Below are 15,020 nucleotides of genomic sequence, written 5' to 3'. Positions count from 1 at the left end.
ATTAATTTAGTTTGGCTAGATCAATTATATTTTAAAATTTAAATCAAATTAATATGAAAAAACGCGTTTTAATAAATACCTTTTCATCTTAATTTAAACTGGACCGAATTAAACCCATTAATTCCATTTATGCGGGATAATTTTCCAAATCCTTTTTGTTCAATTCCCAAAAAATACCATTTGAATGAAGATGATTTAAATCGATGACTAATTATTAGAACTTTGAACAAGAATTATATGCATAAAATTAATTATATGAGGAGAAATATTCCGGTTACAATTTTGTTTCTTAAACTTCAATTTGTTTAAAGGAGAGAAAATAAGATAAATATAATAATTAAATTAGGAGGGAAAAGGGAGTTTGTTCGAAGTTCATATTTTGGTTTTGTTGACTAAATTAATATATTATTTTCCTTTTTATATATTTTAAGAAAATTATCCTCTGACAGTTATCCTTAGATTACTGTTATAAAGGTTTTAATATAGTTTTTTAAGATTGATACATGTGTTTTCAGCCTTGACTAGATAAAAGTATTTTGAGAAATGTGTAAACTGAAACGCAGTAATTTGTTGAAGCATTGAAAAGAGAGTGTGTAGAAGAGAGACATTAAGAAGGGAGAAAAGGGTTGTTTGTTTAGCCAAATAAGAAGCGAGATCATAAAAATCCTATAAAGTCACTGCGTGATTAGCAAGGTCTCTCACTCTAACTCCAACTAAGCCGGCTAAAACTGGTTTTTTCTTCCCTTATTTTCTGTCTCCCCAAACACTCCGCAACAACACCAAAAATAAAAAATAAAAAAATAGAAATAAATAAAATTCTGACATATCCGAGAATAATGCTCACCAGCATATCTTCCTTTTCCTTTTCCATTTCCCTTCTCACTCCAACAATTCTCTGACTCCAAACTCTTCACTCCACCCCTTCTCCGCTATCGAACACACAAAAAAAATATCTCAGAACAAATAAATATACAAAACCCTAAAACCGTTTGGGTGGAGGAAACACATGGCCACCACCAGTCTTGGCGGCGGCGCCGGCGGAGATGACCGCGTCCTGGCCACGGCTCAGCAGATCGTGAAGAGCCTCAGAGCCGCCAAAGAGGATCGCGAAGACATGCTTCTGATCTTCTCCACCTTCGATAACCGACTCTCCGGCATCTCCGACCTAATAAACGGCGACGATTCCAAATCCTCCGAAGAGGAAGAACTCGACCGCTTCGAAGCCGCGGAGAAAGTGATTCTCGCCGACGCATCCCTCTCCGACGAGCCTTCGCGCCAATCCACGTCTCTCTTTAAGCCTCCGAATAATCCAGCGGAGTACTTTTCAGCGGTTGACGAGATCATCCACTGGATGGAGCAGTTCTCGATCGCGCCACCGTCCTCTGCCGTGGGACGCACGGGGCCGGTTATCGCGGACCGGGCGGAGAACGCGATTCAGCTCGCGATGTCGCGACTGGAGGACGAGCTGCGCCACGTGCTGATTTGCAATACGATCCCGCTCGACGCCGTGAGTCGCTACGGTTCGATCAGGAGGGTTTCGCTCTCGTTCAGTTCGCACGACGGCGCTATCGACGATACCCTAGAGAGCTTCGGTGAGGTCGGCTCGAGCCGCTTCCACGAGCGAGGCGCGAGCCTCGGCGACGATTTGTTCGTCGACTTGGTGCGTCCCGAGGCGGTTCAGGACCTCAGGGAAATTATCGATCGCATGGTTAGGTCTGGTTATGAGAGAGAGTGTCTTCAGGTTTATAGCAGTGTCCGTCGCGACGCCTTGGATGAGTGTTTGGTCACTCTGGGTGTTGAGCGGTTGAGTATTGAAGAGGTTCAGAGGGTTGAGTGGAGGAGTTTGGATGAGAAGATGAAGAATTGGGTTCAGGCTGTGAAGGTTCTTGTTGGGGTTTTGTTGAGTGGTGAGAAGAGGCTGTGTGATGGTTTGTTTGGGGATTTGGATGATTTGAAGGAGATTTGTTTCAATGAGACTGCTAAGGGGTGTGTTATGCAGTTGCTGAATTTCGGCGAAGCTATTTCAATTTGTAAGCGCTCGCCGGAGAAGTTGTTTCGGATTTTGGACATGTATGAAGCTTTGAGGGATGCCATGCCTGATTTGCAGGCCATGGTTTCGGATGAGTTTGTGATTGGTGAGGCATACGGAGTGCTGAGTGGGCTTGGTGAGGCTGCCAAGGGGACTTTTGCTGAATTTGAAAATTGTATTAGGAATGAAACTTCCAAAAAGCCAGTCATAACTGGGGATGTTCACCCCTTGCCTCGTTATGTCATGAATTACCTCAAGTTGCTTGTGGATTATGGTGACCCTATGGATTCGCTTCTGGAGATTAGTGAGGAGGATCTCTATCGATTTAAAAATGATCTTGGTGGTGATGTTTCGCAGTTGGAGGCCATGTCACCCTTGGGGCAGCGGATTCTGTTGCTCATATCTGAGCTTGAGTATAATCTTGAGGAGAAATCGAGGCTTTATGAAGATAGTGCTATGCAGCAGGTGTTTTTGATGAACAATCTGTATTACTTAGTGCGGAAAGTGAAGGACTCGGATCTTGGGAAGGTCTTGGGGGATAATTGGATTCGGAAACGACGTGGTCAGATACGGCAGTATGCTACAGGGTATCTCAGAGCCTCTTGGAGCAGGGCCTTGTCTTGTTTGAAGGATGAAGGGATTGGAGGGAGCTCTAATAATGCATCCAAGGTGACTTTGAAGGAGAGATTCAAAAGCTTCAATGCCTGTTTTGAAGAAATTTATAGGGTCCAGACAGCTTGGAAGGTACCGGACGATCAGCTTCGCGAGGAGCTGCGGATATCTATATCGGAGAAGGTGATTCCTGCATATCGCTCTTTTGTGGGTAGGTTTGGGAGTCAGTTAGCGGGAAGACATTCGGTGAAATACATAAAGTATACAGCAGAGGATTTAGAGACCTATCTATTAGATTTATTTGAAGGATCCCCTGCTGTATTGCATTACATAAGGAGGAAAAGTACATAGTACATTATAAGATCTTTTAGCAGGTGAACTCATTTTATGAGGATTACTTCAAAATGGTTTCCTGTGTCGTGTATTTCTACTTGGATAGGTCTTTGTTTTACAGGTCTTAATGTTAGAATGGGATTTTGTGAAATTCAAGTCTTCTCCTGGGCCCCTCCCTCAACAACCAAAAAATATTTTTTTTTTCTTGCGAATTCTGTAATATCTTTTGTATATAGTGTCTCATACAGGTTATCTATGTTGTTTATACTTGTTTAAACAGTACACTCATTAGCTATTCAGACAATGTGTATTTACGTATCTGCGCTTTGCATAATTGTCGGGTTTTTTTTTAATAATCAAAGGACATTGATTTTTCGTACCAGGTAGTTTTGTATGATGTTTAGCTGATGATAATCGATTTGAGGAAATATAATAAGATAAGTTTAGTAACTGGATCTACCCAGGATTAAAATTTGCTCATGGAAAGCTTGCCTAATGTTTGTCAATGAAGAAGATTGTTGTTCGAAGTTATGCAGTAGCAATTATTTCAATGATATTCTTGGGACACCACTTTAAGATGCTGCGTTTGTGCACCTTTCTAAGCAATATTTTGGAAGGGCTTCATTAAAATATTAATTCGTAGCTCCGGCCAATGTGGATATGCTACTTTGCTTTTACCTCAAGGTTTTACCCAGGCAACATTTAAACTCTTGGGATTATACGTTGTTTACCTTTTTTTCTCCTGAAATCAACTCTCACTAGTATACTCTTTAGTCCGTCACTTGCCTGTATTTGAGACCATGTTATTGCGTCAGACTTTCCAAAACTAAAGAACTTTTATTTTCATTCTCAACGTTGCTCTTCGTTATCGTTTATATAATTTTCCATCATTGTTGATATCGCAGTTGTTGATTCGAATGTAAAGTGTGGTTTCACCAACTGAAATTCTTTACCTTGTGTAGAAAAAGGTGTATATTGACTTGGAAGTCTTGTCATTACATCTGCATTTTCATTCAGGAAAATCAAGATGAATGGATTCGGTCTCTGTCCTTTGATGTATGAATTATGAATTAAATTGATATATCATGTTTTCTGTAAGGAAAGAAATGGTCCTTTTTCTGTTTTGCTGGACTAATGGTCTGGGTAAGAAACTCTACACGGTGAGAACTGAGGAGACATGATATGGTGATGGCATATCTACCTATCCGCATCTTAGCTAGCTACTCACATTTATAGCAGCAACAGAGTTGTGTCTTAATTTCTTTAACCCATCACGGGGAAACGTTAACGCTACGTCTATTTAGTTTTTCATCAATTTCCGCGTCATCGTAGCAGTATCATTCGGACCTAGTCTATTGGTAAATTGTGAAAGTAGTTAGTTGGATTTGACTAATTTAATCTACGATTTTGTCATCATTTATTTATGAATAAAGAATCATCAAATCTATAAATTAAAAAATTTCGTAAAATATACTAATAATATGAAACATCATACTTACTATTTTTTTTGTTTCTTATTTAGTATGTAGCGTTTTCTTTAAATTAAAGGGTACGTTTTAAAACAAAATAACAAATGTATGCGAATGATTCTAATAGTATACGTGTATCCTTGTTTCTTAATTCACAGTTTATAGTTTTTTGTGGTACCAATCACTTAAGAGTCTGATTTGAAAAGGATTGGAAGGGGATGGATAGTTTTAATGCAACTTTTCCACATGATAGTTATCTTCGTTCTCATGCGTCAACCTTTTCTCTGTTTTTGTCAACTTATTACGTCGAAGACGACGGATTCAAAGCAAAAAGTCCCAACTGCTTGGATTTCTTAAGATTATCACAAGTCACAGATGCTCCAACCAAATCAACCCTCAAGAACAATGAGTTTGTTTCATTATGATTTACGTTTACTTAATCACCAGTTATTACGGTTCTTTTTGCTCCAACGCAATGACCTCGTTTTGGTTTTCTGTATAAGCACGATGCCACCTTTTTAAGAGCAGAGGTGAAGAGAGAAGAAAATGCAATTTAAAAAAGTAAAGAAAACGTATGGTTACTTACTTACACTTGCGCCAGAATTTACAATACACACAATCTCACTCTAACACACACACTTAATAAAACGAATACAAGTGACTTGCAAAAACCTTCCTACACCTTATACAAAGACCCAAGTACACGTCTTCAACCATGAAGAGAACCACATAGGTCTATTTGTGTGCTTTTTCACTTTTACTAAAACAATTTATTTCAAAAAAAGAACAGAAAAACCTTGCTGCACCAGGTTATTCTCTCTTCATATTAAACTCTGGTGTTTGCAGGCAGAGGTAGAACACCATCAAAGAAATCACCAAAATAGCCACGGGGTTCGTGTACTAGTCTTGAGATTATGTCTCTTAGTGTGATTAATCCTTGCAGATCCCCATCATCGTCCACCACATACACCCTATGAATCTTCTCTTGATCAAGCAATTGAATCAACTCTTTGATTGTACAGTCCTTTCTGCATGTAACATATTCACTTACCATTGGGAATGCGTTTTTATTTTTCTCCAAGTAACTTCTAACGGCTGTCAGGAAGTCCTTTACTGTAATAGCTCTGTTATAGTGTGAATATCCAATGAGTATGTAAGTAATGGAACAAAAACATACAAGATACGGAGCAATTCAGTCTAACAAACTCATTCTGTCAGATTCATGACATACATACATACCTATAATCATGGTATATTTCTGGAGCATTTAGCAAGAATTGAACATCTCGCAAGTTTATGTTACCAACTGCCTTTTTGCCATCTCTCTCAATTACAGGCACCGCTCCCACCCTCTTTTTTCTCATTACTTTAAATGCTTGAAGGACTGGTTCATCCTCATAAACCTGAAAAAAGAAATAGTCCATTATGAAGTTCATAAGAATCAACAAGCTAACTACTTCAGGAGGAAAAAAAGAAAGTAATTACTTATCCAAGTTGAGAGCATTTGACATGTAGTTCTACAAATTTAAGATTTGTAGGATAGATTTTACTCCTCCATATTCACTAAAATTATGGTGAATTGATACATTGCTCGGTTCAATGCAGTGAGTTTGAATTGCACCATCTTAGCTGTAGTTCGTGAAAGTGATTGTAAGAAGGTTTATGTTGGTATAATTCACTGGACAACTTTTTAGAGCATAGCATAGCATTATAGTAATCCTATTTTATATTGTGGCAGTTTTATTGCGATATTGCGAGGCTTAAACTGTTACTTAAGGTATGATGTGCTGACGTAATCCAGTTCAATCAATTGATGAAGATCTTTAACTTAAGATAGGACCACACCTTTATGATCTGATCTGGTGTAACCAGGGGAAGACCAACTTCAGATAGTTTTTTGGTTCCCCAACTTTCAAACCACTGAAGTCCAGCGCATTCTGCCAGCATATGAATAACAGCAGATTGTGTAATAATCTTATCAATTGTACCAGAGCCTAAATCCAACACAGGAACACTCTTCATCTTGTACTTAGAAAGCAGCAAGAGCATGGTTAGAAATGAGTTTGATCTCTCTAAAGCGAGAAATGGGGCCCAGCGGAATGTCCCTGAAATGTCACGAACCTGTTTGCTAAAATGTTAGCTAGTGAATAAATAAGATCAATCAAACTTAATAAATAGCTAGAATAAGAAACACTTAAAAGAAATTCTCATTACCGTGGTATTCTTATAAAGTTCAGATGAAGTAAGATCCTCAAAAAAGTTTCCCGAAGTTGCTGCAGCAGATCCAAGGCCTAAGGCTTCAAGTTCTAGAGCAAAACTCACTCCATTAGCAGCAGCTGCAATAGCCCTTGCACTGGTTGGAGTAGATGGACTCCTAGGAGATGCAGGTTCAGACTGTCAAGAGTATAGTGACATTAGCTTAGTGTGAAAATGAGACATCAAAGAAAATAATGACTTCATCCACCAGCACCGGATAATTATTCTGTTATGGGATAATTGCACACTAACTTCTCTTAAGTTTAGCATTACTGCAGTTATATTCTCTTCTTGATTGAAAAATTACATCTACTTTTCTTACTTTATGTATTATTTTTTACACCATGATATTTAAAAATTTACACATATCTTCCGTATTTTTATGCACAAACCATACACATGGTATGGTACCCTTGAAAATACAATATAGAGAGGTAGTATAATGAAGGTGATTTTTCAATAAAAAAGGCATAAATGTAATCATCCATAACCTCAAAGGAGGTCAGTCTAATTACCCCTTTTTACCTATTTCACCTTTCAAATGTTCCATTATTCTTTTAAAAACACCATTAGGCATAGTAACAATCAAATCATCATTCAACAAAAAGGAAAAACACCACTGATCACACCCTAAATCGTCCCTTTGTACCAGACCCAATAGTAATACCAGATTCAATTCTACATATTTTGAATTAAATGAAGCATAAAATACAAAAATGACCACTCCTTATTTTTCCTTTACTTTTTTTTCTCATAAATCAGCGGAGGGGATCACTGCCCGAGCATCAGTAATTTAATTGGTATGTAACAATTAACAAATATGTCCGACAAACCTGATGCAAGATCCATACAACAATTCCAGCAAACTCAACAATTCCGATGTATCTGTCAATCCAAGTAGCATCTTCAGGCGCATCAACATCCACCACAGGTGCACTGAAAACATTGTGCCGTGCCAGTTTCATAACAGCTTCGGCCAGGGTGGCGTCTGATTTTATCTCAATTTCTGAACACAAAATAAAAATTCACACGTTGAGAACTAAACCAAAAGACATAAACAAGATGAAAAAACAAGCCTCACTCAAATGATCAGATATTTTACACTTCAAAGCCTAAAATATATTTATCTTCTGTGTCAAGTCAACTTTCATCTGGGTCGAATCAAAATCACTTCTTTCTTCCTTATTCAATTACCCTTCACGTACTTTTGATGATCAAAGACGAATGTGTTCATAAAAGTGATATATAGATAGATAGACAGATAGATACATAGATACCTTGATTTGAAGGAGCCAAAGGAAACGCAGAGACAGGGATGCTTTCAAAACAAGCGTTGAGCTTCTCAGTAGGACTTAGCTGTGCCTCTTGCACGTCCCAAAGATCCTCAACTCGCAGACCCAATTTCGCTTCCGGGCTCCGAGGACTCTCTTGCATCGTTGCCATTGCCATTACTCTCTTTATCTCTCTCCCGTTCTTTCTCTGTAACTGCACTGACAAGCTTATAAGATCTCTATTCTCCAACACATTCCCGTAATAATTAACTGAAAAATAGGATCATAAAATCTACCAAGGTGTCACAGTCCCACTTCCCTGCTCCTGCAATCTTCACCGTTCGATTTTACTACTTAACCTTGAGCGTTGACTCTAGTAAGATCGTACGGACACGATGGTGATACACATTGTGCGCGATGCATAGTAGCGGTCAACGTGATTGTTATCTTGTCCTCACTGTTCGCTATGCTTATCCAAATTTGCATTATTTATTGAAACACTTCCCCATCCGGTTTTTACTGTGGGCCATAGAAGAGTTTGCCGTGCTAATGTGCGCTTGGGAGGGTTTTGCGCGCCCACAGAATTGAGTGTTGTTGAAAATGCGTGCTGGTGATTAATTATTGGTGATCAGAACCTACCAAAATGTTCACGACAAAACATTTGTTAATTGTAAAACACATTAATGATTGATTGGTTTTTATGCTTTACTTTTTTTTCCTTGTTTTGCATTAGCGGATAAACCTTCACGTCTCACTTTGTTTCCACTTTTCATGAATAAAAGTTGCGCTTAATTTAAATTTCATTTTATGCATAAAATATTTATTCATTTTGTCAAAAATAATAATAATTTCGGTCAAAAATATCCACTCTTTCTTTATGTCACTTCTTTTCGCTATTTACATTCAATCTTCAAAGCTTTTATGGCAAGAGTTTGGTACAAGAAAAAAAATATTGGCACACTTTAAATTTCTCCATATATATAGTCCTTCAAATGACATAACATTAATGTAAAATTATAAGTATTGTAACAAATAAATTTGTTGAGATTTTTTTTTCTAACATATATTTATTTTTTCTTCACATAACCCACATAATTAGTGGAGATAAACTTGTTATACAAGTTATATTACTCTATTAATTCATTATCTACTTCTTCCATTAATGGTACATTATTTTTCACACAATACATGTTAAAAAATATTTTTCATAATACAAAAATAATAAAGGATTTCGTATAGATTGTGAAGTTCTTTTTAATACTCTAAATATTTTCTCTTCATTTTTTTTATGAAATATGACTATACTTAAATAATCTTTGAGTTATGTAAACTTCTTTCTATATATTATCTAATTCCATAATATAGACATTTTAAAGTGAAATTTAAAAAAAAACACTTAAGTAATTAATTAATAATTTTGTATATAGAATAATTCATCATTGTTCAACATTAAAACTCATTAATCTTCAAGTATTCTTAATAAGATAATTCTTTGAAATTTTAGAATACAAGATTCCTCATTCTCATCTAGTTAGGATGGATATATATGAATTTCATGTGGAAAACTTAAACTCAAAAAAATATTATATGTTGATTAATCTTTTGTATCACAAAACAAATGACATAACTTTAGGGGGGAAATATTCTTTGTCAATTAAAGCTAATGACCAGTAAGATACTACCTTTAAATATGGGACAAATGTGTTATTATTCATGATTTGTGGTTAAGCTTTTAGGATTTAAAATCAACACATTGTAAAAATGATGACTTTAAGCTTCTTGATATCAATGGAAGAAAAAAGACAATTAAATTTTTTACATCATGCCTTAATATATGTAAAAAATATGACATTTGTTCTTTAATATAATGTATAACATTAATTTAACCCAATGATGATCCTTTACAACACCAAAAATCCTAAAATTACCTTCCATACTACACAATAAACAACATATGCAATTCATGAGCAATATTTGATAGTCGATTATTCAATTGGCATAATCGATTATGATCAAATAATCACATAATTGATTATATTAAGTGAAAATTTTTGGGCATGCCATAACAATAAAATATACAATCACTAACAACATCACAACAAAAGTCTAAACACAAGTACCACGAGTTAACCTCACATCTAATTGAAGATGGTTTTGTTGATGATTTGTCAAAATGAAAAATGGACTAATATTGTATTTCTTCTTGCTACTTCTTTATTGTGGCTTCATAAATGAAAAAAAAAATAACTCGGAAAGAACTAGTTTGAACAAATAATAACATAACTTAATTGAAAACAAGTAATTAAGGTTCATGCTTTGTTAAATAGCATTACCACTATCAAGGATTCATTAAGCACCAAATTCTTGGGAACAAAATACAATAATCATAATAGTGTATCCTAGGCACTTGATGAAGCTATAGGAAAGACGATGGATGAAGTCGAACATTGTTAACATATCTTTTTATACATTCGAAAAAAAATATGAAAGATCTACTAAAACATTTTATGTACTTCTATTTTAATTCAAGCAAACAAGAAATTTATGGGAGAATATGTACATTTTCATTTTATTTTCTTATCAAGTGTAACACCAAAGAGCAAATATTAAATAAATTTAATTTAATTAATTTCTTTTAATTAAATTTATTCTTAAATTTTAAAAAATCATCCATTTAAAAGAAATATTAAAATACTATTTGAACTTACAAATTATAATTAGTAGATGTGAATTATGCATATATATATATATATATATATATAACCTTTATTTGGATAAAGGTATGGAAAGTTGAAGACATAAAGATAAAGATTATAAAGAAAGTTTGAAAAAAACGTAATAAAATATTAAAAAACATGAAAAGTGAAACATTTTTATACATGAACTTTTCTTTACAATATTAAAGAGCTTTGCAAAATATATTGATAAATATATTATGTTACAAATATTTTTTTTTTCCAACATTTATATTAGATAGTGAGAAATGAAATGATATTTTGGTACTTCTAAATACTTACTCTTATCACGGACAATAAATAGACCTTTTAAAAATCAAATTCAAAATATCTTATTGACCATGTCAATGATGATATAAATATGCAAGTGTAAGTGAATTATACTATATACTTTCATAAATTATGTCTTTCAACATAATTAATTGTGTTCATTATAAATCAATTATGTCCTTTATCACAGTTAATTATTCACATTTATAAAATCTCCATCTCACTACTTTGAAGACCACCTCTATTCTCCATTATATTATTATATTATATTATTTAATGTTCAACACCAACTCCTTATTCTTGGGTGAAGGATAAGCTCACCTTGCACTTGTGTTGAGTATGGAGTTTTCTATCTAACATACTCTAAACTAAAATCGAATTTAATGTTAGGCATGTGAAATGACAACTTCAATTTTATATACCATGTTTAGGGTAAAAATTACATGGGTTTTGTGTCATGTAACAAAGAAGCTAAACACTGAACCACTGTATTTTGATAGAATCCTTCTTTTTTTCTCTAATGTTAATTTATATCATCAAAATTCATTTATTATTTATGCATTTAATTAAAAATAAATTCAAGTAACCAATAAATTACTAAAACAACATTTTTCTTCTACAGTACACTCTGACATATAATTTCTTGAAATGAAATTACAAATTTAAGAATAAAATAACATTTTTGTGAAAGAATAAGGAGAAGTGTCTAGTAGATTACATAATCTAGTGACGTGACAAGATAATGTGTGGTGGATTATATAATATGGAGTAGGAAATGAAATATCCTTATTTGAATTCAATGAATGCGACATTGACATCATCATGATATGATACTATTAAATTTTTGTAATGAAATTCTTTGACTGCTTTTTCTCTTCTCCTTTTTAAATGCCTTAATATCATGTCTTTAGATTTTAGTAGTTAGAATAGGTAAGCGTGCTGTAAGCATTCAAGGTGGGTTTCGCATAGAAATTATTTTATTTTACTTTTTTATTTTTTTATTAAAATTCTTTAATTTTTTTTTCTTAAATAAAAGTGACTTCAATTCTTTTAAGTGAAGTCTTACTGTATGTGGTGATTTTCTTTAATTAAGTCTTTATGTACATGAAGCTTTCATTTTTTTATATAGTTAAATTAAATAATGTTTTACGTTTATTAATTTATATTTTTAATTTAAATTGAAGAATTAAATTTTATAGTTATAAAATTGTGTTTTTTTATATTTTAAAATTAATACTTATATTTTTTTAAGGGTCGGTCTGCTTTTCTTTTTTGGAACGTAGAGGAGGAGTGGAGGCAGTAGCGTGTGCAGTAATAGCGTGCGACAATTGCAAGTGAAGCCACTCGGAGTCGCAAGCGAAGCGAGCGGGCGGCGGTGCTGCAAAGGAGAGTGCGTTGTGTATTTTGTGCGTTTTTTGGAACAACGTAATTGCTATGTGTTTTGAGTGAAAACTTAATTTTCTTCCACTCAAAGTTGTCACTCTTCCACTAAACAATTGTTGTTAAGTCAATTAATTTTATTTTTTTTTTTGTTTGCGGGCTAGTGGGCCAGCCCGTCTCGTCCTGCTGCTAGCCCGCACGGGCCACGAGTTATGCGGAACGGGCTAATGCGGGTCAGCGGGTTGAAAACGTCAGTCCACCCCGTGTTTTTCTACTGCGGACCGCGAGCCGGTCCACACAACCCGTCCCACTTTACCACCCTAATGGAAAGAGCTTAAATAGGATTAAACATTAGAAAAATAAATTCAATAATTGATTGAATATGAATATAATTCTGACGTTTCACGGTTTTTTAATTAATGTGGTATGAATTAATTAGTTGAATTTGAGGATAAAATAATGTTATATTTTTACAGTTATATTAATTTTAAAAGATATTCATAACTTTTCTTTTCAAAAAATGGCGTTAAATTGAATTTTTCACTTAAAATTTATATTTAAAATTTAGAAATTAAAATTACTGTACACCTATTAATGCAACTTGTGTTTTAAATATAAGAAGTGATTTAAAATTTAATACTTTTTAAGAGCCAAAGACCATTCTATTGAAAAACTAAAATCTATTTTAAGTTAATTTATGTCGATTAATGTTTTTACTATGCACACATCTAAATGAAAATGAAAAACCATGAATTATATAAAGCTCTTAACAATGCAATATCCCACACTATAAAAAAAAGTTTAAGAACTAATTATCATAACTTATTTTATAACATGATGTGGTGAATCTCGGCAATTGAAATAAATTCAGTGGAAAGAGTAAGTTATTATGGAATTAATTGGAAAAAAATACATATTACATATTTCATTCTAGTGAAAACTATAAAGGAAAAGTACTCCAAACTTGATGCTAGATATTGAAATAAAAATCATGGAATGGATTAATTAACAAGGTTTAATACGAATAAAAATTACAAAACCAAATTTAATATTGATAGATATCTAGTAAAATCTTTAAGAAGAAAAATAAAAGGACTCTCCATTGATTCAAAATGACCAAAGAAAAAGAAAGTTAGACAAACCTAGTAATTTTCATAAGAGGAAGAGTAAAATAGTCCAATGAACATTGAAATGTTCTTGGTCTCATGGAACAATTTAGACCTTAACCACACTCATGGAGGTGTAGAGAAAACTATGAAGTGTAAAAGAATAGTCTTGTTTGTGATTTTGGATCTTAAGCTTGTTTTGCCTTTGCATCGTGTTTTTTTTTTAAATAGGTATAATTGCTGAGCTTTAAAAAGGTGTGACTTAGCATCAAATATATTAATATGGTTATACTTATAATGATTTGAGAGGTTGAAAATGTTTGAATTTTGGTCACTTAGAGTATAAACTTTTAATTCCTATAAAAGGTTTTACCTTTGTCGGGAATCCACGATTGTCACTTCTCATAAAGTGTGGTGTTTCTTTCCCTACTTTCCTTTTATTTCATTTTTTTTATTGCATATGTTATCTTAATTATTTTATTCATGTTCACAACATTTGTGACCTTTTCACTTTTGCATTGTAAGCTATTCACTTTTTTAATATTCTATTATCTGAATTTTAAGATGACAAACTTAAAGATAAATTGTAAAAATAATAACTCAGGATAATGTGATGTGTATCGATGAGACCCGTATGACTGATTACATGTCTTTCCATCAATGAGTCAACTGTTACTATGTCTCGGTTTTTATTAATGGACCGACTGACATCACGAATCCAATTAAGCTTAAGCAAAGTTAGTGAACGACCGTCTGAGTGAAGTAATGACATAATGACCACAATAAACGTTATTTATGACTAGAGTTGAATGACTCAATGCACATTCCGAAATATCTGGAAAATATCAAGGAATCGTTATGTATCCGTTAGTAACTGACATTCAGCCCATAAAGGCCAAAAACCCACAAAAGCTGAATGTCGAGAGAGGAGCAAGGAACTTTTTTTTATATCTCATCAGAATACACTTTACACATAACACTGACTTAAACGTTCGGAGTGCAATCGCAGGTACCCCAGCGTCGACCGAGCATTTACAGTCAGAAAATGAGATCTAAGAAAGCAGGAAGATCACCAACACGTCAACTACCTGAACAAACTTCAAGTAGTGTCTGGGCCCTTTATTGCCAGTGTCTGACCAAAAGCTTAAGTGTATATTTCATTTGAGAAAAAATTTATACCGATGATAACTTGGATATTCGCAGGTTTGATAAAAAAAAGTTGGTTTATTTGTGGATCGATTTTTTATTTTTTTTTATCAGCAAAGAATAAATAAAATAAAAAGAGACACTTCAGGGGTGTCCCAACCCTTATACAAAATCCCAAATACAAGTATTCTAATACCCTACCAACTAATGATCCAACAATACACAATCTCAGTACAAAATATAAGAACCCAACAAACACACCCAATTAAAAAAAGTTTTGTTACCTCTACTAGTACATAGTAAAGAAACACACAACTTATATATGTAGATGAAGTTTTGAAATGATGTCTAAGGGAAGATATCCCACTACAAAATAAAAAAGGGAAGAGAGAGGGTGAAGGTGTCTAGGGATA

The 15,020-nt window shown here is 33.9% G+C and overlaps 2 protein-coding genes across 3 annotated transcripts; one reads left to right on the top strand and one right to left on the bottom strand.

Annotated features, from left to right (window-relative positions):
* The first annotated feature begins 578 nt into the window (after positions 1 to 578).
* Positions 579 to 3,292, top strand: LOC137807970 (exocyst complex component EXO70B1). Its single transcript, XM_068608850.1, has one exon. It carries the CDS (start codon positions 1,007 to 1,009, stop codon positions 2,990 to 2,992), a length of 1,986 nt encoding a protein of 661 aa, XP_068464951.1. The 5' UTR covers positions 579 to 1,006; the 3' UTR covers positions 2,993 to 3,292.
* Positions 3,293 to 4,995: 1,703 nt separating this feature from the next.
* LOC137807968 (SNF1-related protein kinase regulatory subunit gamma-1) lies at positions 4,996 to 8,433 on the bottom strand. Of its 2 annotated transcripts, XM_068608849.1 has the most exons (7): positions 8,267 to 8,433; positions 7,977 to 8,184; positions 7,533 to 7,705; positions 6,658 to 6,837; positions 6,289 to 6,564; positions 5,683 to 5,846; positions 4,996 to 5,567 (listed from the first exon to the last, which is right to left on the bottom strand). In XM_068608849.1, the coding sequence occupies exons 2-7, from the start codon at positions 8,146 to 8,148 to the stop codon at positions 5,270 to 5,272; spliced, it is 1,263 nt and encodes a 420-aa protein (XP_068464950.1). In that variant the 5' UTR covers positions 8,149 to 8,184; positions 8,267 to 8,433; the 3' UTR covers positions 4,996 to 5,269. The 2 variants fall into 2 exon arrangements, with proteins under 2 accessions (XP_068464950.1, XP_068464949.1); XM_068608848.1 differs by lacking the exon at positions 8,267 to 8,433 and having other exon boundaries at positions 7,977 to 8,211.
* Positions 8,434 to 15,020: the final 6,587 nt, after the last annotated feature.

The sequence above is a fragment of the Phaseolus vulgaris genome, chromosome 3 (assembly GCF_000499845.2).
Source record: "Phaseolus vulgaris cultivar G19833 chromosome 3, P. vulgaris v2.0, whole genome shotgun sequence".
NCBI lineage: Eukaryota > Viridiplantae > Streptophyta > Magnoliopsida > Fabales > Fabaceae > Phaseolus > Phaseolus vulgaris.
The sequence above is the reverse complement of the archived record's forward strand: the minus strand, read 5'-3'. Positions and strand labels throughout refer to the sequence as shown.